The sequence below is a fragment of the Bufo gargarizans genome, chromosome 4 (assembly GCF_014858855.1).
Source record: "Bufo gargarizans isolate SCDJY-AF-19 chromosome 4, ASM1485885v1, whole genome shotgun sequence".
Classification (NCBI taxonomy): Eukaryota; Metazoa; Chordata; class Amphibia; order Anura; family Bufonidae; genus Bufo; species Bufo gargarizans.
Window position 1 is genome coordinate 418,103,327 of NC_058083.1, and position 24,960 is coordinate 418,128,286.

The following is a 24,960-nucleotide window of genomic DNA, read 5'->3' on the forward strand; positions in this document are numbered from 1 at the left end:
ATCTTTTGTTGTTTCCACCTCCTGTGAACAGCTATTGGTACAGAAGGGAGGTGTTATCAATGATTGATAGCATTGTGTGTATGTGTGCATACAGAGAGCGGTCAGTCACTGATAACACCCCCTCCTGTACCAATAGCTGTTCACAGGAGGTGGAAAAAAACTAAGATACAACTATATAAATGAAAGGTTTTACTGAATCCTTTCACACAAAACTGCTCGGCTTCTGATCGAAACCGTGCTGCTTTCAGGTACTATTGCATTTTGTGGTGACAGGTTGTCTTTAATCGAACCATTAATATTCCCAGTATTCAAAGAGCATCTATCAGTAAAAAAATAAATGGATATATCTGAGCTCATATGAGTAATTACCAATCACATTATAATTTTCACTGCAAGTAATTTGTACGAAGCCACTTATAAATATGGTGCTTCGTAAAGATGCTGACCAAAGGTTGTCCATTCTGTATGTTCATGCCTAGACGCCCTTGTATTATGCAACCCTTGCAGAACAAGAAGCCTTTAATATCGGAGGCCTGCTGGTGATGGGGCACACCTCTGGCAGTCTGACCTGTCACTGCACTGGTGTACAAGGTCTACTTTATATGCTACTGTAGCTCCCAAGTTGTTGGCGGTCAGGGTACACCGAAAGTCTCATTTTCCATCAGCTAGTAAGGCACATTGCAGACCACTACTCTATAGCTTTGCATGTTAGATTTAAAGGGGTTCTCCGGGCTCTCCTATATTGTTGGCCTATCCTCAGGATAGATCATTAATATTAGATCGGCGGGAGTCTGGCACCCCCACAATGGCAATGCCATCTCCCTTCTCTCTTCCTGTTCACTGATGCTGTCTGTCTATGCACTGTCTCCTCATACAGCTGGTCGGGTGTCGGACCCCCGCCAAACTGATATCGATGACCTATCCTGAAGATAGGTCTTCAATATAGGAAAGCCCGGAAAACACCTTTAAATTCAGCATATGGTACAGCCCAAAACAGTGCATGTATTTGCCCATTGTAGCCTTAGTTTCTCATTAAGTGACTGATGCTCTAAAGTAGCACTCCCACAAAATGTTATACTGTGACCTGTTAGAAAGGTACATGATGTAAACTGTAGAGACGGTAGGTAATCTTATCAATGACTGTATTTGTGAGCTATAACCCCCTTCTGATCCTCAGCTGTGTCATGAGGGCAGAAAGTCATTCCTATGATACTGACAGACTATGGGGCTCCCATAGGAATACATAGAAAAATGGGCTTCCTGTCCACACATAGGATGCTGTGTTAATTGGAAGATGCTGGTCACATAACACAGCTGAAGATCAGAAGCGGGGGATAACCTACAAATACAGTCTCTGGTAAGAAAATCACCTTTACTACAGTTTACATCATGTATCTTTCTAACAGGTCAAAGAATACGTTTTTGAGAGTGTTTCTTTAAAGGGACACTGTCGCCTGGATTTTACTTACTGAGCTAATAACATCACCACATCAGTCTCTACAATATATACTAGTATTACTGCCCTGTGTCTTTTATTTGGTCTATAAAGTCAGTTTTATTACTATGTAAAGTACCTCAATAAGGAGCCCAAGGGGGAGTCCCTCCGGCAGTTGGAGCCCAGCAGCTCCCATTACTTCGGAGCTCAGCACCACTCCACTGCTAATTTATTCACTGCTCAGCGCCAACATAATGTTTGTGCAGCTGGCGCATGCGCAATGAGTTTTGTAAGGCCGATGTCAGGAGGCCCTAACAGTGTATGGCGCCAGAAATGTAAAGCTCTGTTCACTGTGTGATGCAATTCGGGGTAGTGCAGCTCAGCACCCATTTACTTGTTGGCTGTCGAACCCCCACCCTTTATGATATTGATGACCTGTTGTGAGGATGGGGCATCTGTATCTAGAACAGGGATTAGCAACCTCCAGGACTCCAGCTGTTCAGAAACTACAACTCCCAGAATGCTTCATTCACTTCTGTGGGAGTTAGACGAACAGCCGAGCAGGTTTGCAAGCTGGGAGTTGCTGAAGTGCCAGAGGTTGCTGATCCTTGTCCAGAACCTGTACAAGTTGAACAACCCCTTTAACTATGAACAATATTTGAGGGACAACTGGGGTTGAGCGGTAAACTGGTGTCCACGATATACCGTGGTATTAAGAAACGGCGATATCCCTGCAGTATTTGGTGACGTCATATGCGTGTTGACCGCTTCTAAATCTGTGTCAGTCCGCCCCTACATCGTGCATATGCGTACCGTACTCATTACTTCCTGCAGCGGCCGCCCCCTGCTCCTTCTCGCTCCCATATTCATGTCTCCGCCCACTGGCCGAGCACAGGAGCGATGCGCGCAAAGTCAGTCAGCAATCCGTGTCCAAGCCAAGGCGGGGGAAGAGGAGTGAGAGACCCTAATGGCCCAGGTGTTAGAAATAAAGGTTGGACTGTCTGTCTTCTGCGTCCCTGGCCCTGCCTGCAAGCTGCACTTCACATGGTGATGGCATCCATACAGGAGCAACAAGACGACATTACTGTATGGGGGCCACAAGACATAATTATACTGATGGTGGAGGGGTTACTAACAGTACATACAGTATGTCACTTGGTGGCTCCCGTGCAGTGTAACGTCTCCTTGTGGCTGCCCCCGTGCAGTGTAACGTCTCCTTGTGGCTGCTGCCACAAGGGAGACCTTACACTGTATGGAGGCAGCCACAGTACTGTAAGGGGGCCACAAGGTGACATTATACTGTATGGGACAACAATTTGTAACCCCTCCACCATCAGTATAATAATGTCTTCACCATGTGCAGTGCAGCTTGCAGGCAGGGCCAGGGCCGCAGAAGACATACAGTCCAACCTTTATTTCTGACCCCTGGGCCATTAGGGTCTCTCACTCCTCTTCCCCCGCCTTGGCTTGGACACAGATTGCTGACTGACTTTGCGCGCATTGCTCCTGTGCTCGGCCAGTGGGCGGAGACTTGAATATGGGAGCGAGGAGGAGCCGGGGGCGGCCACTGCAGGAAGTAATGTGTACGGTACGCATATGCACGATGTAGGGGCGGGCTGACAGATTTAAAAGCGGTCAGCACGCATATGACCGCGCCTGTGATGTCACCAAATATCGCGCTTATTTAGAAACTGGGATATCGCCGTTTCTTAATACAGCGGTATATCGTGGACACCGGTTTACTGCTCAAGCCTAGTTGTCCCTCAAATATTGTTCATAGTTAAAGGGGTTGTTCAACTTGTCCAGGTTCTAGATCAAGGATCAGCAACCTCCGGCACTTCAGCAACTCCCAGCTTGCAAACCTGCTCGGCTGTTCTTTTAACCCCCACAGAAGTGAATGAAGCATTCTGGGAGTTGTAGTTTTGGAACAGCTGGAGTCCTGGAGGTTGCTAATCCCTGTTCTAGATACAGATGCCCCATCCTCACAACAGGTCATCAATATCATAAGGGTGGGGCTTCAACACCCAACAAGTGAATGGGTGCTGAGCTGCACTACCCCGAATTGCATCACACAGTGAACAGAGCTTTACATTTCTGGCTCCATACACTGTTAGGGCCTCCTGACATCGGTCTCCCAAAACTCATTGCGCATGCGCCAGCTGCACAAACATTACGTTGGCGCTGGGCTCCGAAGTAATGGGAGCTTCTGGGCTCAAACTGCCGGAGGGACGCCCCCTTGGACTCCTTATTGAGGTACTTTACATATTAATAAAACCGACTTTATAGACCAAATAAAAGACACAGGGCAGTAATACTAGTATATATTGTATATTGTGTAGACTGATGTGGTGATGTTAGCTCAGTAAGTAAAATCCAGGTGACGGTGTCCCTTTTAAGCAAAATACCTCCAGTTTAACAGGATATTAAGGTGGCTTAACGTTAAAAATGAGGTTGGAGAGGACTAAAATAACAAACGGTGAGGACTTGCTTTACCGATCCTCTGGTGCTTACTGTTCACAATTTCCTGCGGTGACCCGCCTCAGCCAGCCCAAGCCATTTCTGGTGTGCCAAGACCGAGCACAGTAATTGGGGAGTAGTGGCAACCATTCAGCAGCGGAGGATCGGTAAGGTTAACTACGAACTGTTGGTTAACCCTTTCCAACCTCTTTTTATTTAAAATTATGCCACTAGAATACCCTTTAAAAAGATTTACCACTGAAAAAGCAAGCTTCTGCATGTTTTCTAAGTGAATGTGGTAGGTTCAGATTATGGAAATCTTTCATTGCCTTCCTAATTAGATGGTACAGCTGGCATGCAGATGCTCAACACACAGATGACTGCATCCTCTCAGATAAACAAGGTTTTCCCATGATACAGCCTTACTGTAGAACATACGACTAATTTACCAGCTTTTTCCCTCAGATCTGTTACTTACACTGTGTGAGAATAAAATTGTAGCATTTCAATTCTGTTCCATCATTAAAGTGCAATAGGTACATTTGGTATTGTGTGATAATATACTGAGTTGACGGGCAAAACCAGGCTGCCATTTTGCATCGTGGCTGAGCCAGACTACAGCAGTATAAAAATGACCACCTTGACCATCCCTCTGTGAGTTGTCGTAGATCATCATTTTGGTGCCTCTCAATACAGTGTTATGCCACTGAGATTTTAGATAAAAATCACTTCCTTGTATGGAGGGCAGAGGGGTCAGAATTTAGCTTTGCTGGTCCCCTATTGACGAATGGGGGGCGCTGTGATTTATTGAAATACATTAGAAAGCCTTGTCCTCTGCCCTTCTTCTGGATGCACATCTGCTGAATGTTGGTCTGGTTGTATTGTTACTGGGTGGATCATGTCTTTTTAACACAAGGTTAAGTCATTTGAAATGTTTCTTATTTTATAGGTCACAATGACCAACGAAGAACCACTTCCAAAAAAGGTTAGCCCAAATTTTTTACATTTTCACTCTGCAAGTAATTTTTCTTCATGTTTTCTTTTTGCAGTATTTTTGGTTTTGTAATTAAACTTTACATTTGGCTTTGTGCAGGTTCGGCTCAGTGAAGCAGATTTTAAAGTCTTGCCAAGGGAAGAACTCCTTCAAAGGTATGAAATATAAAAAAAAACAAGGTTTTGTATATACAGTTTAACTGTTAGATACTATTAAACTTGCATATTTCCACCCACATTTTTAGGCTACTTTCACACTTGCGTTCAGAGCGGATCCGTCTGAGACGGATCCGCTCATATAATGCAGACGGTGGATCCGTTCAGAACGGATCCGTCTGCATTATATTGTAAAAAAAAAATTCTAAGTGTGAAAGTAGCCTGAACGGATCCGTCCAGACTTTACATTGAAAGTCAATGGGGGACGGATCCGTTTGAAGATTGAGCCATATTGTGTCATCTTCAAACGGATCCGTCCCCATTGACTTGCATTGTAAGTCTGGACGGATCAGCTTGCCTCCGCACGGCCAGGCGGACACCCGAACGCTGCAAGCAGCGTTCAGGTGTCCGCTTGCTGAGCGGAGCGGAGGCTAAACGCTGCCAGACTGATGCATTCTGAGCGGATCCGCGTCCACTCAGAATGCTTTAGGGCTGGACGGATGCGTTCAGGGCCGCTTGTGAGCCCCTTCAAATGGAGCTCACAAGCGGACACCCGACCGCTAGTGTGAAAGTAGCCTTATTTGGTCAAATATTTTATTATGCTTTACTCCTTTAAGGCCATAGGTGTAAAAAAATTTCATGGGAATCTGCATTACTCTGTACAGTAATACAGAGTGTGACTGTCAGCGCTCAAAGCTGCACTGAAATACAGTCTGGAGAGCTGTGCTGACATAATGAAGAGGCCTTGTGTACATGCACTGCAGTCCTGACACTTTATTTCAATGGAGCTCTGAGCTATGCCAGCAGGAGAATGGGGGGCAGTAGGAAATTAAAAATAGATATCTGACTCCATTTCTGCAATACTACTCATGTATTGCTGTAGAAAATGGACCAAAATCATGGTCACAGATTCCCTTTAATCTTAAATTCTAGTACCCTTGAACGTTGAGGTCTAGTAATGTGATGGGTAACTTGATGATTATAGAGTTTTTAATACTTGTGCCTTGCCTTATTTTATTAATTGGACTGAACATGGTAACAAAATAAGTATACCACTTTGCTTGTGCTTTAGGATTCATGCAAATTGCCATTTTGTGGTCCGCAGATCTTTTAAAGGGGTTGTCTCATCTCAGTGGGGATGTATTGCTAGGATATGCCCCATTGTTTGATAGGTGCCAGTTCCAGCTGTAAACGGAGCCCCACAAAGTGGTGGCTGAAGGATTCCGCTCCAGCTACCACCAAACGCTCTCCCCATAAAAGTGAATGGGCGCACACCACGCATGACCGTCCACTGCTTCCATTCACTACTTTGGGCTCAGGTATTTTCGACGGTCCAGTAGAAATGAATGGAGGGTGGCTGCCCATGCGCATTGCGCCCTCCACCACTTTAGGGGCTCCCAGGTCCCACAGCGGGCGATATTCCCCCATTGTCTGACATGAGACAACCCCTTTAAAATGCAAATACTGGCTGTGTTCAACCAGCACTTTCCTCAGTCTCCATTATAGAAATGGGTATTAGTGTCTGGAATTTGCAGAACTGCTGCATGGATGCGGACAGCACATGGATGACCTTTGTGTGCTCTCAACATTTTCTGCAAAGAATGGGTCCATGTGCAATCCGCAAAAAATGTAAATCGGTCGCAAACTCAAAATACAGTCGTGTGAATGAGGCCATAGTGGCAAGCTATCATTTATGCCAAAGGAAGCATGAATGTGTTAATGCCTTTTGGTAAAACATATATTGTTTTGTTTTAGATGGAAGCAATATGAAGCTTATGTTCAAGCTCTTGAGAACAAGTACACTGATCTGAATTGTAAGTCTGTCATTCAAAAGTATTGAGATTCACTTTTTTCTCTCCCTGTTTTTCATGAATATTATCATTCATTTGGTTTGAAAGTGCATTTTTCCAATAGAACTGAAAACATAACTTTATTTTGCTGTATATACAGAAATATGTTTTCATTTAAAACTTGTATTTTGTAATTGTTACAATACTTGCCTGTGTTACGGTGCTAATTGATTTTTATTTTTATATATATTATGCGTGTGTCAGCATTAACACCTGTTAAAGAGGACCTGTCACTACAAAATGCAATGCAAACTCAAAATGCAATGCAAACTGAAAGCAGCATGTTATAGAGTAGGAGGAGCTGGGCAGATTTATATATTTGTGAGAGAAGATTCAGTAAAACCTGTAATTTATACTTTCATATCTTTGGTTATTTTCACATCCTGTGAAGAGCTATTGGTACAGGAGGGGAGGTGTAATCAGTGACTGACGGCTATCTCTCCATGTAGACTTATACACACACTGCAATCAATCACTGATAACCTCTCCCTCCTCTACCAATTTCATGCACAGTAGGTAAAAAAGCAGAGATGTCAATCCAGCCTTATACATTTATATCACGTTTTTCAGACTGATGCCGTACAGTGGCATCTGTTCACCATTGAGTTCCATTGTAAAATTGTTATATCAATCTGCTCAACTTTTCCTGCTCTAAAATATGGTGCTTTCAGATTGTATAGTATTTTCTGGTGACGGGTCCTCTAACACTTTGGGGAAGATTTATGATCTCGTGCCCATGCTGCGGACCGCATATGGCTGTTCCGCAATACACTGGTCACAAGCCATGTGCATTCCGCATCACAGATGCGGACCCATTCACTTGAATAGGTCCAGAAATCCAGAGATGGGGTGCGGAAGCACGGATCAGAATTTCAAGGAAGCACTACGGAGTGCTTCCGTGGTGTTTCTGGCTGTCCCTCCGCACCGCATAAAAGTATTGCACGCACTACTGTTTTTTTGCAGTGCGGATTGCGGACCCCTTCCAAGTGAATGGATCCGCATGCGGCTACCCCATGGTCGGTGCCCATGCATTGCATACCACAATTTGCGGTCCTCAGCACGGGCACAGAGCCTTTACGTTTGTGGGCATGAGCCCTTAGGCAGAAAAGTGTTTGAATGCTACTTGCAACAAATTATGTGCCGACCTTGCCTTTCTCTGAAAAGGTGCGTGGGGAGTGGGCGAGACCAGTGGTTCTGCTTATTTATCTTCATATGAGCAATAGATTTCACTCTGGCACATGGACCGCTGAAGGTGCGCATAATTTATGATGAGGTCTCTGCATTGCTATAAATTTGTTGTATCCTCCAGCACTGCAGGATATTTAAAAAACAAGCGTAAAATTTAGTCTCCCCCTTGTTCCTGTTCAAAATGTTGCTGTTTGAATTGGATGCAGAACCTGCATATGTTTTTTCCTAGGAAAGTAGGTGTGTCCTTTAAAGGGTTATCTAGGAAATGATAATTATTACCTATCCTACGGATCCTCAGGATAGGTCACTGTTATCACATCAGTGTGGTCCCGGCATCCCTGCCGGTCAGCTTTTTCAGAGAGCCACTGCTCTCACCAGAGCTCAGGTGAGTGATGCCTGCTCCTGGCAGCTTTCCAAGGACAGGGCCATACATCATATAGTGGCTGTGCTTTGTATTGAGGCTCAGCCCCATTGACTTAAATGGGGCTGAGCTGCAACTAGGCCATGTGACTGATGTACAGTGATGTCATTGGCTTAGAAAGAGGCTATGGTGCTCAAGGCCTCTTCTAACAGCTGGGTAGGGGTCCTGGGTGTCGCACCCCCGCATATCTGATACTGATGACCTATCCCGAGGATGTCATAAATATCTTTTACTGGATAACCTCTTTAAAGCTGCTTGCCTGAACCCTATTAGTTTATTTATTTTCCGTATATTTCGCCTCATAAGACGCAATTCCCCCCCCCCTCCCCACATGGCATTGCCAGCCACAGATTTCCTCCCCCCGCGCGCGCGGCGGTGCCATCCACAGATTCCTTCCCCCACATGGCGGTGCCATCCGAAAAATACAGTACTTGTATAGCACTACTATATTCTGCAATACTTTACAGACTTTAGCATCCAACTGTCCCCAATGGGGCTCACAATCTAAGGTCCCTATCAGTATGTCTTTGGAGTGTGGGAGGAAATCGGAAAACCCGGAGGACACAAACATGGAGAGAACATACAAACCCCATGCAGATGTTGTCCTTGGTCAGATTCACCCAGGACCCTGGCGTGCCTTCTTTGTATACTGTTGTCTCAAAATGTTAACATGGTCTGCAGTAAAGGGGTTTTCTCAACACGCAGGTTTATACTTACCTGCTCCCGGCGCGCCATCCACTTCCTGGTTTCGGCACTCGGCAGGGGGCGGACTCCATCTTGATTGATGTCTTCTCCCGGCCGGGCCGCGCGCTATACTGAACGCGCACACAGAGTCCACGCATGCGCCCTGGTGACTTCTTCCTGGCCAGTATAGTATACGTATCCAGTATACGTATGTCCGTAACCAGGGAAGTGGAAAGACAACAGTCAGGTAAGTATAGGTTTATTTTTTTCTAAGGGGTGGGGATTTGTTAATGAAATATATTTAGAAAAATGATCACTGTTAAATCATTAACAGATTTAACAGTGATCATTAAGATGATAATGCCCCTTTTAAGCTTTCCTTTCTGGCATTGTGTGGAATTCATGGTGTTATGCTGGATCTGTCATATGTCAGACAGGAGTGCATCAGGGAGCATTGGAAAAAATGAGCACCTCGTGTAAGTGTTTATTTTTTTATTTTATTTAATCCTAATGATTTCTAAATCCTACTTAAAGGGCTTGAGCACCTTTTTAAAAAAAATATTTTTTACAATGTGTTGAATTTTCGATACCCAATCGATACTTTTGTCGGGATTTGCCTTTTAACGATACTGGGCTGTGCTGCTGCACAGCTCAGTATCGGAGAACATGGATCGCGCTGCTCTCGGCGCAGCCATGTTCCCTCAGCAGCATGGAGAGAAGGAAGGAGTCTCTCTCTCCCCTCCCCCCTGTGCCGCTGCTGCCTCCAATGGGAACGAAGAGGAGGGGTGGGCGCACTGCGCCACCAATGATAACTGACGTTTAATACATCACAGATACAGGCGGCAGAATATATATAAACAAAAAATAAATATTGCATATTGCCACGTCTGAAAACTATTAAAATCTCCTACGGGCAGCACGGTGGCTCATTGGTTAGCACTGGTGTCTTGCAGCGCTGGTTCGAATCTGACCATGGACAACATCTGCATGGAGTTTGTATGTTCTCTGGTTTCTTCCCACACTCCAAAGACATATTGATAGGGATCTTAGATTGTGAGGCTAATGTCTGTAAAGTGCTGCGGAATATGTCCGCACTATATAAGTGCATAAAATAAAAAAATATGCGGTGTAACAGAAAAATAAATAAAAACCATGCAATTCGCCATTTCTTTTTAGCCTGCTTGTGTCGCCCTCCCAAAAAAAAAGGATAGGACTGTTCGATTATGGGCCGGACGTTCCATAAAATGCACACAGCTTTATTTATTTTATTGCATGGTATCTAGTATCGCAATACTTTTTTATGGTATCGAAACCGAATCAAAGTTTTGGTAACAAAACAACCCTAAACGTGACAGAATGCCATGTTATATTTATGCATGCTATTATATCTACCAGCATTTGTACCCATGATGGCGCGTCATGTTGGGTGATGTACCATGCTCTGTGCCTTTAAACTTGTGTGAGGGAATGTGGATTGTTGTGGATGAGACACCATAGCAGTAGAGGCCTGTAAGGAATATTGTGTAAGAGACTGAGTGAGTATAAACAATAAAGTTTCCTTTTTACATTGCCCCTATCCTGTCCATACCAGATCTTTATCATACAATTTGCAGACCGTTTTTCTAGCGATACCCAATACCCTACAGTAATAGCAATTATTACTAGAGAGGAATCCAATACATCTTCCTTTTTATATATCTATGAAATTGACTTCTCACAGACCTGTTCACTCACTGTCACCAAGAAACTCATTTGCAAACCAGGGTAAGTAGGGCTCCTGCATAGGGCTTAAAGGGGTTGTCCAGGTTCAGAGCTGAACCTGGACAGCCCTCCATTTCCCCCCCGGCAGCCCCCCTGACATGAGCATCGGAGCAGTTCATGCTCCGATGCTCTCCTTTGCCCTGCGCTAAATCGCGCAGGGCAAAGGCATTTTTCTGAGTTCCGGTGACGTACCGGGGCTCTCTATGGGGCTGACAGGAACCCCGGTGACGTCACCGGCACTGATGGGCGGGATTTGGCTCTGCCCTAGCCAGTAAAACGGCTAGGGCAGAGCTAAAGCCCGCCCCTCAGAGCCGGTGACGTCACCGAACACACTGCTGGGCGGAAGTTACCGCCCGGCAGTGTGTTATTGTAAACACAAGAGCCTGTGCCCTGCGCGATCTAGCGCAGGGCACAGGAGCGCATCGGAGTATGAGATGCTCCGATGCCAGGCTCAGGAGGGCTGCCGGGGTGAAAATAAGGGTATGTCCGGGTTCAGCTCTGAACCCGGACAACCCCTTTAATGGCACAGGGGCAGCACTGAAATTGGTTTAGGGTATTTTTCCTGGCTTGGCGGTTATTTACTTCTCCGTATCCGTTAAAAAAATAAATGGATATATATAGAAAAATAAGGCGGCACAGAGGATTCAATCAATGGAAGGGTGCATGGCCCAAAGGATAAGCAGTCCTTTCAATACAAAAATAGGCAGCACTCCAGGAAATAAATGAATAAACAATCACCTTTTATTCACCCATGTGGGCAGCGCAACGTTTCGGCTCAGAACTAGAGCCTTTCTCATGCTAAAAGCTATGAAAAATTGGCATCATTGTAATTGTCCGACCCACATATTACACCGCACATTGAATGCCATAAAAATAAATCTCACAAAATAATGTTGAAATTGCTGTTTGTGTGTTTTTTAATCTTCATCCCTAAAAATAACATAACTCATTTAATATTTTATATGTACCTCAAAATTATTTAAATAAAAGACCGCAAAAAAAATTCAAGGTCTTTATACAGCTAAATTGAAGAAAAAATTGTTAGTTGTGCAGGCAATATTTATTGATGACCTATACTTGGGATAAGACCTCAATATATGATCAGTGTGGGTCTGGAACTCCCAACGATCAGCTGTTTAAAGAGGAGGCGGCGCTCCATGCAAGCTCTGCTTCCTTTCCGTTACACTGCCCGTCATCTTGGAAGTCTCAGAGGAGCAGTGTAATTACAAGTACTCAGTCTATTCATTTGAATGAAGCAAGTACTTGTAATTACATTGCACCACCACTGCAAGGGAGACGGCATGCATTGTAATAAAGAGGAAGCAGAGCTTGCATGGAGCACTGCCTCCTCTTCAAACAGCTGATCGGCAGGGGTGCCGGGTGTCAGAGCCCTGTCTATCAGATATTGAATAGCTATCCTGAGGATAGGTCATCAATAAATACTGCCTGCACAACCCCTTTAAGGCAAAATTAGGTGACAAAGGGGTTAAAATGCACTTAATTCACCTAAAGCTACTTTCACACTTGCGTTCAGAGCGGATCCGTCCGCTCCTATAATGCAGACGATGGGATCCGTTCAGAACGGATCCGTCTGCATTATATTTCTGAAAAAATTCTAAGTATGAAAGTTAGTCAGACGGATCCGTCCAGACTTTAGATTGAAAGTCAATGGGGGACGGATCCGTTTGAAATTGAGCCATATTGTGTCAACTTCAAACTTTGTTTGGCTCCGGCAAGCAGCGTTCGGGTGTCCGCCTGCTAAACGGAGTGGAGGCCAAACTGTGCCAGACTGAGGCATTCTGAGCGGATCCGCATCCACTCAGAATGCATTGGGGCCATACGGATGCGTTCGGGGCCGCTTGTGAGAGCCTTCAAACGGAACTCACAAGTGGAGCCCCGAACGCTAGTGTGAAAGTAGCTTAAAGGGAACCCATCACCAGGATTTGGGGTATAGAGCTGAGGACATTAGTTGCTAGATCGCCGCTAGCATATCCGCAATACCCAGTCCCCGTAGCTCTGTGTGCTTTTATTGTGTAAAAAAACAAAAACGATTTGATACATATGCAAATTAACTTGAGATGAGTCCTGTCCCTGACTTATCTCACGTGCAGGACTCATCTCAGGTTAATTTGCATATGTATCAAATCGGTTTTTTTACACAATAAAAGCACACAGAGCTACGGGGACTGGATATTGCGGATGTGCTAGCGGCCATCTAGCAACCCATGTCCTCAGCTCTATACACAAAATCCCAGTGACAGGTTCCCTTTAAGTTGTGCTCATACTATATTTACTTCAGGCATAAATTCAAAATGTAGAATAAAAAAATGACATTTTTGGGAGGGTTTTTCTAATATTAATGTGAATGTTGGGATGTACAGTTAAAACGGTGTCCGCATGATTCCTTCTCTGCCCTCCTATATTGGGAATCCATGCATATCACTTCAGGCCAAAAATTTCCTTATCTTCTGTAATGGGTACAGTAACTCGCTACATCCCCCCCCCCCCTTCCCTAACAATGTAGTGTCCCGTGCCATGGCATTGTTATGGGGTAGAGCTCTACAGAGGCAGATATTACGGCTGATCCCTTGAGAAAAATAAATTAGTAAGTGCCTTATAATGCCATTTACAGCACAATTTAAGGGGTTTTCCAACCCCTAAAATCCCCCCCCAAATACCCAGGTCTTATACTTACCTGATTCCCTGCACCCTCGTTGATCCAGATCCCTGTATGGCCGCCTCTGCATCTCCCCATTGCCCGCAATGCTAGGGAGACTAGTCCCCGATGCGGCCTGCTGTTGGCTGACTCTGGCAGATGCAGCGGTGGCAGTGCAGGGAACCAGAGCGACGCGGGTTCCGGGGAGCAGGTTAGTATATTATATATGAGGGGCTCAGGCATGGGGGGGGGGGGGGGGGGGGGGGGGGGGGGGGGGTCATTATAGGGATTGGAAAACCCTTTTAAAAATGATCTTGGCACTGTACTTTCAGTATTTCATAGGGACATATAAGAAGTTTAGATCGGTGGAAATCTGAGACCCCCACTGATCTCAAGAATGAGGGGAGAGACGTGCATTCTCTCTCCTCTCTGCTGGACAGGAAGCAAGATGGATTCAATAGAATGTCTATGGGCCCATCTTGTGCAGCGAGGAGAGAGCGGGTTCTAGAGATCGTGGGGTTCTCTGCACTCAGACCGCCACCTATCTAAATTTTTGATATGTCCCTATGACCTATCAAAAGCTTACTGAAAGTACAGTGCCACTTTAAAGTAGCCAACCCACTTTAAAGCGTTAATCCTGAAAGAGTCATTTATGGCAGGCATGCTCAACCTGCGGCCCTCCAGGTGTTGAAAAACTACAACTGCCATCATTCCCTGAAAATATACAACTATCATCCTACAGAAGGGCATTGTGGGAGTTGTAGTTTTACAACAGCTGGAGGGCCACAGGTTGAGCATTCCTGATTTATGGCATATTCACATTCCCAAGGACAGTGAATTAATTGGTGGTTTCACAGAGCAGGAACTTTTTACTTGTGGGGGTTCCAGTAGTTATTTATCACTTATCTGGATAGGTGATATGCGAGTTATAACATTTAAAGGGGTTGTCCACCTTACAGGACCTGTAAAGGGAAGATGACTGGCTCCCTGCTCCTTCTCTTCCAGGACTGCAATGCTCCACCTGGCTCCCTCACCGTAAACATCTGGTTTGACATCGCCACAGTCAGTTGCTTACCCGTTTGGTGGCCGACTCCCCAGCGTCATAAAAATGGTCACATTACACAAGAGGATCCAGTCTTCCGTGGCCAGTGATTGGCTGTAGCAATGTCAAACCGGATGTGTACATCAAGGGAACCCAGTGGAGCATCGCAGCAGGCCTGTAGGGAAAGGCGCAGGGAGCCAGTGCCGGAAGCAGGTAAGTCATCTTCTCCTTACAGGTCTGGTAAAGTGTGGGGGAGGGTTGCACAACCCCTTTAAACAATTTATCAGTACAGAATTGTGAACTTAATGGTGTTGTCCAAGGTCACAATATTCACGGTCTACTCTTCGGATACACCGTCATTATCGGTGTCGATTGATCCTTGTATTCTCTTAAGAGGATCTGTCACTGCTCCTGACATGTCTGTTTCAATATCTACAGTACAGGCATTCCACATGTAATAAGTTTGGAGCATGTCGTCTTATTGCTCTAGGATGTACCATTATTGTATTATGTCAACTAGAAATTAGGACTAAATTGCTAGAAGTCTACAGTAAGGGTACAGTTAGGGGTGTGTACCTGCACAGACTGACTATCCAATCAGTGCTGCCATTTTCAGACTGCAGGTTAACAACCCCAACTGGTAACATCCCTCTCGCCTGTGTGAAAGAGGCCTAAGGGTTCAGATTTCCGCGCAGGTGCAGTGTGTGAGGTGAATGCATTGCACGCGCACTGAATCCAGACCCATTCACTTCTATGGGGCTGTGCACATGAGCGGTGATTTTCTCGCATCGCTTGTGTGTTGCATGAAAATCCCAGCATACTCTATATTGTGTGTTTTTTCACGCAACGCAGACCCCATAGAAGTGAATGGGGCTGCGTAAAAATCGCAAGCAAGTGCGGATGCGGTGCGATTTTCATGCATGGTTGCTAGGAGATGATCAGGATGCAGTCCTGATCATTATTATTTAACTTTATAACATGGTTATAAGGGAAAATAATAGCATTCTTAATACAGAATGCTAAGTAAATTGGGGATGGAGGGGTTAAAAATTATTTTACCTCATCCAATTGTTCGCGCTGCCCGGCTTCTCTTTCTTCTTTGATGGGCTGGGAGGAAAGGACCTTTGGTGATGTCACTGCGCTCATCACATGATCCATCACCATGGTGATGGACCATGTGATGAGTTCAGTGATGTCACCAAAGGTCCTTTTCCTCCTGGGCATCAAAGAAGACAGAAGAGAAGTCGGGCAGCACGAACAAGTGGATGAGGCGAGTTACATTTCATGTAATTTTTTTTTTTTAACCCCTACATCCTTATTTTGCTAAACATTCTGTTTTAAGAATGCTATTATTTTCCCTTATAACCATGTTATAAGGGAAAATAATAAAATCTACACAACACCTAACCCAAACCCGAACTTCTGTGAAGAAGTCCAGGTTCGGGTCTGGGTACCAAACATGGCGTGTGCAAAACGCGTTAAAACCCTTTGCACTTGCATGGAAAAATCAAGCGTTTTCCCGCGATGCACCTGCATCCTATCCGGCCCTCACACGTGACACTCATGTGAAAGAGGCCTAACTGCAGACTGCTAGCAATTCATTCATAACTTCTAGTAGAAATAATAAAGTAATGGTACATCATACTCATAAGAATAGATGTTCTGGGATTGTTGTTACATGGGGAATGTATGGTACTGTAGCTATTAAAACAGACATGTCATGAGCGGTGACAGTGAAAGACTTTTCTAAAACTAATACATTCACCTGTGGTCGCCTCCAGCAGATGCCTTTTTCCCCTTGTAAATTAGCATAAATATATTATGAATTAGGTGCATGTCCATAGCTGCCAAAATAGAGGTGGTCAGCCGATTTACAAGTGTGCCTTCCAAGGCTGCATCATCTCTTCTGAATCTTGGTTATGTGCTTTATTATATGGACCTGTGTATGATGGAGGTGACTGAAACACCTGAATTCAATAATTACACAGGGCACCTATGGTCATATACAGGGATGCTCACATAGACTAACAGAACACTGATCCTTCTTGGAGTAGGCCTAGTTTACATTTAGATTCCGCGTAGACAGTGTACAATAAAGTACAGTACGCTGAGCTTACAGAGTCCTTTTCACATGTTGCAGATTTTAGAATCCACAGTAGGCCTTATGTAGATTGCAGCAAAGTTCACAATTTCTGTATTAATCCTCATCCCATAGGCTACCACACCCATTTTGTGTGTTTGTGAATTATGTGCTCCCCCACCTCAAACTGCCACAATAAATGTTTTTGCACTTTTTTTTTATCAAGTTTTTCTTCTAGTCTTTCTCCATTTGTAAATGCTATACTAAGTGCATGCTGTATTTTGAGTTGTTTTTGTTTTAAATGGGTTGTGCCAAGTTTAACTTATCCCCTATCCACAGGATAGGAGAAAAGATGGCTGATTGCTGTGGGTCCAACCACTGAGACCCCCACTGATTATGAGAACAGGGGGTCCCATTTCTCCATTTTGCTGCTCTATTTATTCTCTATGGGCATCGGAGATGGCCAAGCTTTGTACTTGGCTATCTCCAGAACTCCCATAGAAATAGAGCAGCTGTGCGCATGACCGACTGGCCACTCTGTTCATTTCAGGGGGCTTTCATGGGGTCCTTATTCCTCTGATCGATGGGGTCCCTGGAATACCCCTTTTACTCTTTCAACAGGTTACCAAACAAAAAGTACATTTGTATTGTTCCATTGGGTCAGGTATTTTAGCTTTTGCCATTTTATTTATATTGCAAACATCAGTCTCATGTTTTTGGAAATTCTCTCTGCAGCTAATGATGTAACCGGCCTTCGAGAATCTGAAGAGAAACTAAAACAGCAGCAGCAGGAGTCCGCCAGAAGGGAGAACATATTAGTCATGCGATTGGCCACTAAGGAGCAGGAGATGCAGGAATGCACGGTTAGTTCTCAATGCATTTCCATACAACTCTTTAATCACTTGAAATATGATTACTGTGATGACATTTTTATGTTAAAGGGGGTTCTTTTAAGATTGTTTTTATTTAGAGCTGTAGCTAACGATTGTTTGAGTAATTGATTAGTTGTCAATTAATTTTTTATTTTTTGGGGGGGGGGGGGCACACCAAAATGTGCATAATTTTTCACGTAATTTTTGTCAAAGGCTATATTAAAACAATTTTAGAAGTTACGGAATTATAAAAATGACATTAATTATATAAAAATACAATAGGAAAAGGGGGACTCATTTTTATTGAGGGAGGGGCTTATTTTCATTTTAATGAAACTAGTCTGTATATCCTAGTATGTACATTCCTACTATACACATGGGGTTATGTGCACACTGGGAAGAGCATTGCATAGTGTCTGTACTATAGACACAGACACTAGGGTGCAATGCTTTGCACATACCCCCATGTGTATAGCTATGTGCAAAGCCCTTGGACACTGTGGCAATGCGGCAGTAACAGTGGCAGCATGAGCCCTTAGCAGAGCACATTATATACAGTGGGCAACTGGCCTACCGACGGCAGGCGGACTTAGCGTTGTACGTGTGAGGTCCTCCAGGGCGGGCTGAGGCTCCATAAACATGCGCACAACGTAGCTCGTCAGGTGGCACGCAGTGTGAGGGTAAAGAGAAAAGACCGTCAGATCTCCTTACCCCTGAGGGCGCATGTGTGGTGTCCGTGAGTCAGCGCTCCCTTTTAATTTTACCTTACCAGTGCCGTGGTAGTGCACTTGCGCTGAGGCGCGCGCCCCCGGAAGTTAGTTGAGGCGCACACCCCTGGAAGTCACGAGGGGTAAGGTATTTTCACAAAGTAAGGATTTTTGTTAGAACACTTAATTGGTGAGCAGAGGGTCAGAGGAGGGTGGGACTGAAAGTCAAGGGTCAGGGACTTAAAGGGAATTTGTCACCCAGTTTTACCCTATAGAGCTGCGGACATGCAGATAGATCTCTGCAATATACCTCTCCCATAGCTCTGAGCGGTTTTATTTAGTTTAAAAAATGATATGTAAATTAATCAAGTTTGGTGCCCAAGGCGTGGTTACTCATGGTTAAGGAGCCCAGCACCGCCTGCATCCAGGAATCTCCTCCTTGCTCACAAAGTCACAGTGCCGTAATCTCGCGATGCGCGAGCTAGCGCATGCGCAGTTTGTTCACTGAGGCTGATGCCAGCAAAGGGAACTAACACTTTGCCGGCACTGTGCATGCGCTAGCTCGCGCATCGTGAGATTACGGCATTGTAACTTTGTGAGCAAGGAGGAGATTCCTGGATGCAGGCGGTGCTGGGCTCCTTCACAGGAGGCGTGGCTGGGCTCCTTAACCATGAGTAACCACGCCTTGGGCACCATACTTGGTTAATTTACATATCTATAAAATCATTTTTTAAACTAAATAAAACCACTCAGAGCTATGGGAGAGGTATATTGCAGAGATCTATCTGCATGTCCGCAGCTTTATAGGGTAAAACTATGTGACAGATTCCATTTAACTGCGGGATCTACGGGATCCGCAGGCATATCACCTGACCGCCCGCATAGCAACGAATCGGCCGATTTTTATTCGATAACCAGATTCGTCAACTAATCCCATTGACAAATTTTTATCAATAACGTCAATTAAGCGTTGCAGCCCTAGTTTATTTAAGAAACAGGACCACTAAGGTCTAAAGCTGGCCATACACATTAGATAGCTGGCAGTTCAGTTGTGTCTCCTGACCTTCCTATACCAATGCAAGCTTGGCTTGGTTGAGCATGCATATGTTCTGATTGGGGAGAGAGGATGAAGTTGCTGCAAGACTCCTGTTGAAATCCAACTGCTCGATACTTAAAGGGAACCGGTCACCAATTTTATGGTGTCCTAAGGGCAACATAAATAAGTGACTGATTCTCTTAGTAAAATGCTGGGTCACTTTCTTTAATTGACCCAGTCAATCTGCCAACATCTTGTATTGAAAAGCTCCAGCTCATAATGATGAGTCCTGAATATTTGAGCTCCTGACTCTCCCCACCCACCTGCTGCTAATTGACATTTTTTTTCCATATGAATCAGCAGCAGGTGGGCGGGGAGTGGCTATAGCTCTAAATTAAATATACGCTGGACTCAAATCGGCTCATTAACATGCGGCATCTTTGTGTGTATATTATGAGGTAACCATCTGTCACACCAGTAAGTGAATTCATCTAAGGCACTTTTTAGTAGTTAATGATTTGTATATAATTAGTTAGATTATAATCAAATATCCACATGACAGGTTCCCTTTAACTCGCTTCACTGTCTGCAGTTGGAGTGGAGTCCAAGAGGCCCCCCATACACACTAGCTATATAGGTCCCAGCTAATTTGCATGTGTTTGTGTTTTCCTCCTGCCATAAGAGCCATAATATTTTCACCTTTCTGTTTACATAGCTGGATGACAGATTGTTTTTGCAGAACAATTTTTATTTATTTATTTTTTAGTGTCACCATTACATTTTCCATTCATATATTTGAAATGGGGGGGAGGGGGAGGATCTTTTGTAGAGTGAAATTCGGGTAAATAAAATGCTTTTCTGTGATGATTTTGTTTTGACAGGCTTCCTATTTAGCTCTGCCACAGACATTGCTTAACATGCAGTTTGCCATCATCTGCCTGAGAGCATCTGCCTGAGAGCCTTCAAAGATCATGGGCTGTCATAATAACTTAATTTGCATCTTAGGTTAAAGATGATTTTATCCAACATTCAGAAGATCAGATCAGTGGATATCTGGGAGTGTGGCCTGTTTTTATCAGTTATTGAAACCTACAAGTTCTCACAGTTCCCTCTTGGACATGTCCTTTTCAGCCTCCATTTGGGCCCTGTTTGCTCTAAAAAAGAAAATATTTAGTTCAAATAGAAATATATTGGCTTTTTTTCTTGTGCAAGGGATTTCTAAACTGAGCTTACCAACTAGTTATTAACACACAATGATATTTCTCAGGTTGCCCTATGGTGGAACTTGAGATCTGTTTCCTCCTTTGCCTGACAATCTGGTAATTGTTTCTCTTGGCTCCTCTTGTCCAGAACCAGATTCAGCATCTCAAGCAAGTCCAGCAGCCAAGTGTTGCCCAGCTGAGAACAACTTTGGTTGACCCAGCCATCAACTTGTTTTTCCTCAAAATGAAAGGTGAACTGGAACAGACTAAAGACAAACTGGAACAAGCCCAAAATGAACTGAGTGCCTGGAAATTTACGCCTGATAGGTAAACAAACCAAATACTCCCCAGTCAAGACTTCCCTGACAATCCCACTGCGAGAGTGCTATGGTGGGATGGCCAAGTACTCGTTTTGCACACCAAGACTCAGACTCTGTGAGCCAAAAAAAGCCACTTTCTTACACTGTCCAGCTTGTAATGCTTAATGTAAAACTTATCAGATGAACCTTGTATTTCAGCTTTTTATTTTCCTCCCTTCATTTGCTTCAGAGGCCTGAGAGCATCGGACTATTCCGAAGAAGAGGCCGCATCCGGCAGTGTCCCCATTTTCTAGAACACTTAGACACTTTCAAAAATGGTTCTGATTGAAGAAAATACAGGCAGAAAAAACGAGTCTGGCACATTGTGTCAGTGTCCATTTATGGAGGAGAGAACTTAGTTTTGGGGGTTTTCTTTTTCTTTTTTCTTTTTTTTTCCTTTTGCCATAAATCATGTAATTGAACATGTAAAATTACCGTAAAAGGTGGAATGTTCATTGCTCTTTACAATGAGCCTAATGACTTATAGACATTTTAAGCCCGCATATTCAAGTAAGACTCTGGACTTCATGATTGTTCAATGAACTGCTGAGCCCAATCTGAAACTTGAGGTGATCTTTGTTTTTAAGGGGTTGCCTATTGATAGTTTTTGACACAATATCCTGACACCAGAGTAGTGTTTGCTTTTGAACAACCAGCTACCATTTATTGTGCTTTATAGCAAGGCTGGTATTTGTTTAAAGGGCACTTATCTGATGTGTGGTATTCCTACGGGCACAAAATATGGAGTTTTATGCACCTCCATGTGAAATGAGCTTGGCTGAGGAATCATGTCATGCAATGTGACTGTTATTGCAAGGGTTAGCAAATAACTGCAGCAAAGAAGCAAGTCAATTAGATCGGAAATAACATGGCATACATTTCTACAGAAATATTAGGCCTGCTGGTATTACCATCTTGTGCGCTTTTCTTTAGACGTTTTAGTACTGTTTTTTTTTTTTTTTTGGTATTTTGTGTGCTTTTCTGCTTCAGATGCTGCCAAGAAAGACAATTGGCAAAAATGCACTTTAAGTTCGTTTGCCACAAAAGAGTTACATTTAAAAAAAATTCCCCCCTTGGATTGCACAAACTTTTTTTCTGGTGCATTGCCAGGAATTTAAGGGATTGTTATGATCTAATCAAATATCTTCTGTGAAGATCTCGGTTACCTGAAATCAGTGTTTTTCCTGTGTTTTTTTAGAGATATATACCAGGTATTTATTTTAGATGTAATGTTTTAGATCGATAAGTAAATGATCAATGTTTCTTAATTACTGTGTTTCTTTCCCTTGGTAAACCAGGATATACTTATTTCAACATCCGAGCACCGTTTCTGGTCCTAGTTTCATGCAGATGTGTTTTTTGGGGGTTGTATTTCCAGTTTTTAGAAACAATGCTTTATATTGCAACATACCTTTTTATTGGCTACTGAACTTGGTCAACAATGCGACTTCCTGGTGCTCAGCCCAATACACTGCTTGCCTCTTATAAAAATAACATACCGGTTCAGCCGAGCTGGATAGTCATGCTTACTGGGGAAGATGGGTACCAGATGAATATTTGTTTGACTGCAAACTATCTTATGTCTTAAAGGGACTGTCCAGCTTTTTCTAAGTCCTCCCCCCCCTTTTAAAATTCATACTTGCCAGCTTTCTGCCAATCTGCTTGGTTCCCTGGTTTGCTTCAATGATCTTCCGTTCCTTGTTCTGTAAGCTTCCATAAAGACTGGATCATGTGTGATGCTGCAGCCAACAACCAGCCTCAGTGGCGAAATGTCCCCAAGGGGCACATGACCCAACAGTGATGTGCCTCTTGGGGACATATCACCACTAAGGTTTGTCAGCAGCTGCAGCAGCGAACAACATGGCCTAGTCTGACCGAAAGTTAAAAGGGCAAGGACTGGAAGATCACTGAAGGTAACAGAGCAGGTGAGTGATTCCTCTTCCCCCAGTACATCAGGCTGGGTAGTAAATGTTGAATGGGTCAGGACTTAATATTTTTTGCTTTGTTGCACTTCTCAATTTTGTCTGCTGTACTTACAGTTAATTACCTTATGGCAGAAAATGGTAAATTAACAAAAAATAAGTCTCTGTACAGTGTAGGGGTGTCCAGAACATTACATAGAGAGTTGGTTGGGGGGGATGGTTGTAAATGAAAATATTTACAGGGTATAGGACAGGGATCAGCAACCTTTTGGCACTCCAGCTGCTGTGAAACTATAACTCCCAGCATGTACACTTACGTGGCTGTACTTGTAACTCCCATAGAAGAGAAAGGAGTATTCTGGGAGTTGTAGTTTCTGAACAGCTGGAGTGCCGAAGGTTGCTGATCCCTGGTATAGGACATGGTTTAAAAAAAACACTCCGATTTTCCTTTTCCAGTGATGTGGCTCCCATCCCTGCCAGACTGGAAATGTGATATGTAGCATTTTTTGGTTACTTATTGTGTCTATTACCTGTGCGTGTCATCCCAGTCGCAGGTTTAACTGAACTGAACTTGCAGCATCATAGGGATAAAAAGTCATATGTTATGTGATAGTCATGTGGTAAAGATTACCAGTTACCTCTCCTGTCAAATAAAATGCAGAATCTCCTTGTCTTGGATCTCTGCATTGTACCATGTCTGTTTTTTTTTTCCCCCTCTTTGAAATATATGAATAAATTGACACCTTGGAAGCGAGGCATTTCCTTAGTGTCGACACTGGTACTGGTAGAGTTGTGCAGGAACTCTCCATTGACAAGCTGCAATAGTGGCTCTAAGTTGTCAGTTTAGGGTCCATTCACACGTCCGTGTGTGTTTTGCGGATCCGCAAATCGGAAATCGGCGATGTGCGTTCCGCATTTTGCGGACTGCACATCGCCGGCACTTAATAGAAAATGCCTATTCTTGTCCGCAATTGCGGACAAGAATAGGACATGTTCTAATTTTTTTCGGGAACGGAATTGCGGACCAGGAAGTGCGGATCCGCAATTCTTGATCCGGGCAGCACCATAGAAATAAATGGGTCCGCAATTCCGTTCCACAAAATGCGGAACGAAATTGCGGACGTGTAAATGGACCCTTATTCCTGTATTTTCTGAAGGGATAACCAAGACATGGTGCAATACTATGCTTTAACGAATAAGGCAGCTTTCATACTAGCGTTTTTTGCGGATCCGTCATGGATTTGCAATATCGCTTCTGTTACAATAATACAACCACATGCTTTCGTCATGAACAGATCCGGTTGTATTATGTCTTCTATAGCCATGACTGATCCATCTCGAACACCATTGAAAGTCAGTGGGGGAATTTTTCTATTGTCAGAGAAAACAAATCCGTCCCCATTGACTTACATTGTGTGCCAGGACGGATCCGTTTGGCTCTGCTTCGTCAGACGGACAGCAAAATTCTGCAGCCAGCATTTTGGTGTCCACCTCCAGGGCAGAATGGTGACTGAACGGAGGCAAACTGATGCATTCTGAGCGGATCCTCTTCCTTTCAGAATGCATTAGGGCAAAACTGATCCGGATTGGACCGCTTGTGAGAGCCCTCTCCCAAACGGAAAGCTAAAACACCAGTGTGAAAGTAGCCTAAATCTGCGTGCCTTGGGATTTCTAGTGGCAAGGTTGGAGGATAAGAAAAAAAAATATTTATTTGATTCCTGAATGGTTGATACCTTTTAATGGCCAATTAAAAAGATGACACAATTACAAGCATCGAGACTTGGGCCTATTCGTTAGGCATCTTGTAGGACCATATCTGAAAATTCACGTATTTATACACCAAAGTACTTAGGAATAATGCGGTAGATGGGACAAGTGATGTAAAGCGGATCAATGAGTGGGGGAAACAAACAGTTGTAGCGATTATAGATAAGGATATAGCTAAGGGTACTTTCCGTTGCCTGAACTGCCTGCCTGATCAGGCAAACTGTATGCAAACGAATGTCATTTTTCTGACAGAAAAATGCATTGCAATACCGGATCTGTTTTTCCGGTGTCGTCAGGCAAAACGGATCCGGTATTTTTTCTTCTCATTTTTAAAGGTCTGCGCATACGCAGACCATAAGGACTGATCCGGCA

The 24,960-nt window shown here is 44.0% G+C and overlaps 1 protein-coding gene across 2 annotated transcripts in view; it reads left to right on the forward strand.

The window, feature by feature from the left end:
- LOC122936329 (WT1 associated protein) overlaps nt 1-24,960 on the forward strand; it is a 55,333-nt gene that overhangs the window by 13,989 nt on the left and 16,384 nt on the right. Inside the window, exons 2-6 of one of the 2 annotated variants that reach the window (XR_006388915.1) lie at nt 4,842-4,877; nt 4,986-5,041; nt 6,797-6,855; nt 17,459-17,586; nt 20,689-22,110. Coding sequence is in view for 1 of the 2 variants with exons in the window: in XM_044292477.1 (XP_044148412.1) it covers nt 4,848-4,877; nt 4,986-5,041; nt 6,797-6,855; nt 17,459-17,586; nt 20,689-20,867 (452 nt within the window). In the remaining variant the exon portion in view is untranslated. The remainder of the gene's footprint in view (nt 1-4,841; nt 4,878-4,985; nt 5,042-6,796; nt 6,856-17,458; nt 17,587-20,688; nt 22,111-24,960) is intronic. The other variant, XM_044292477.1, reaches the window with a different exon arrangement.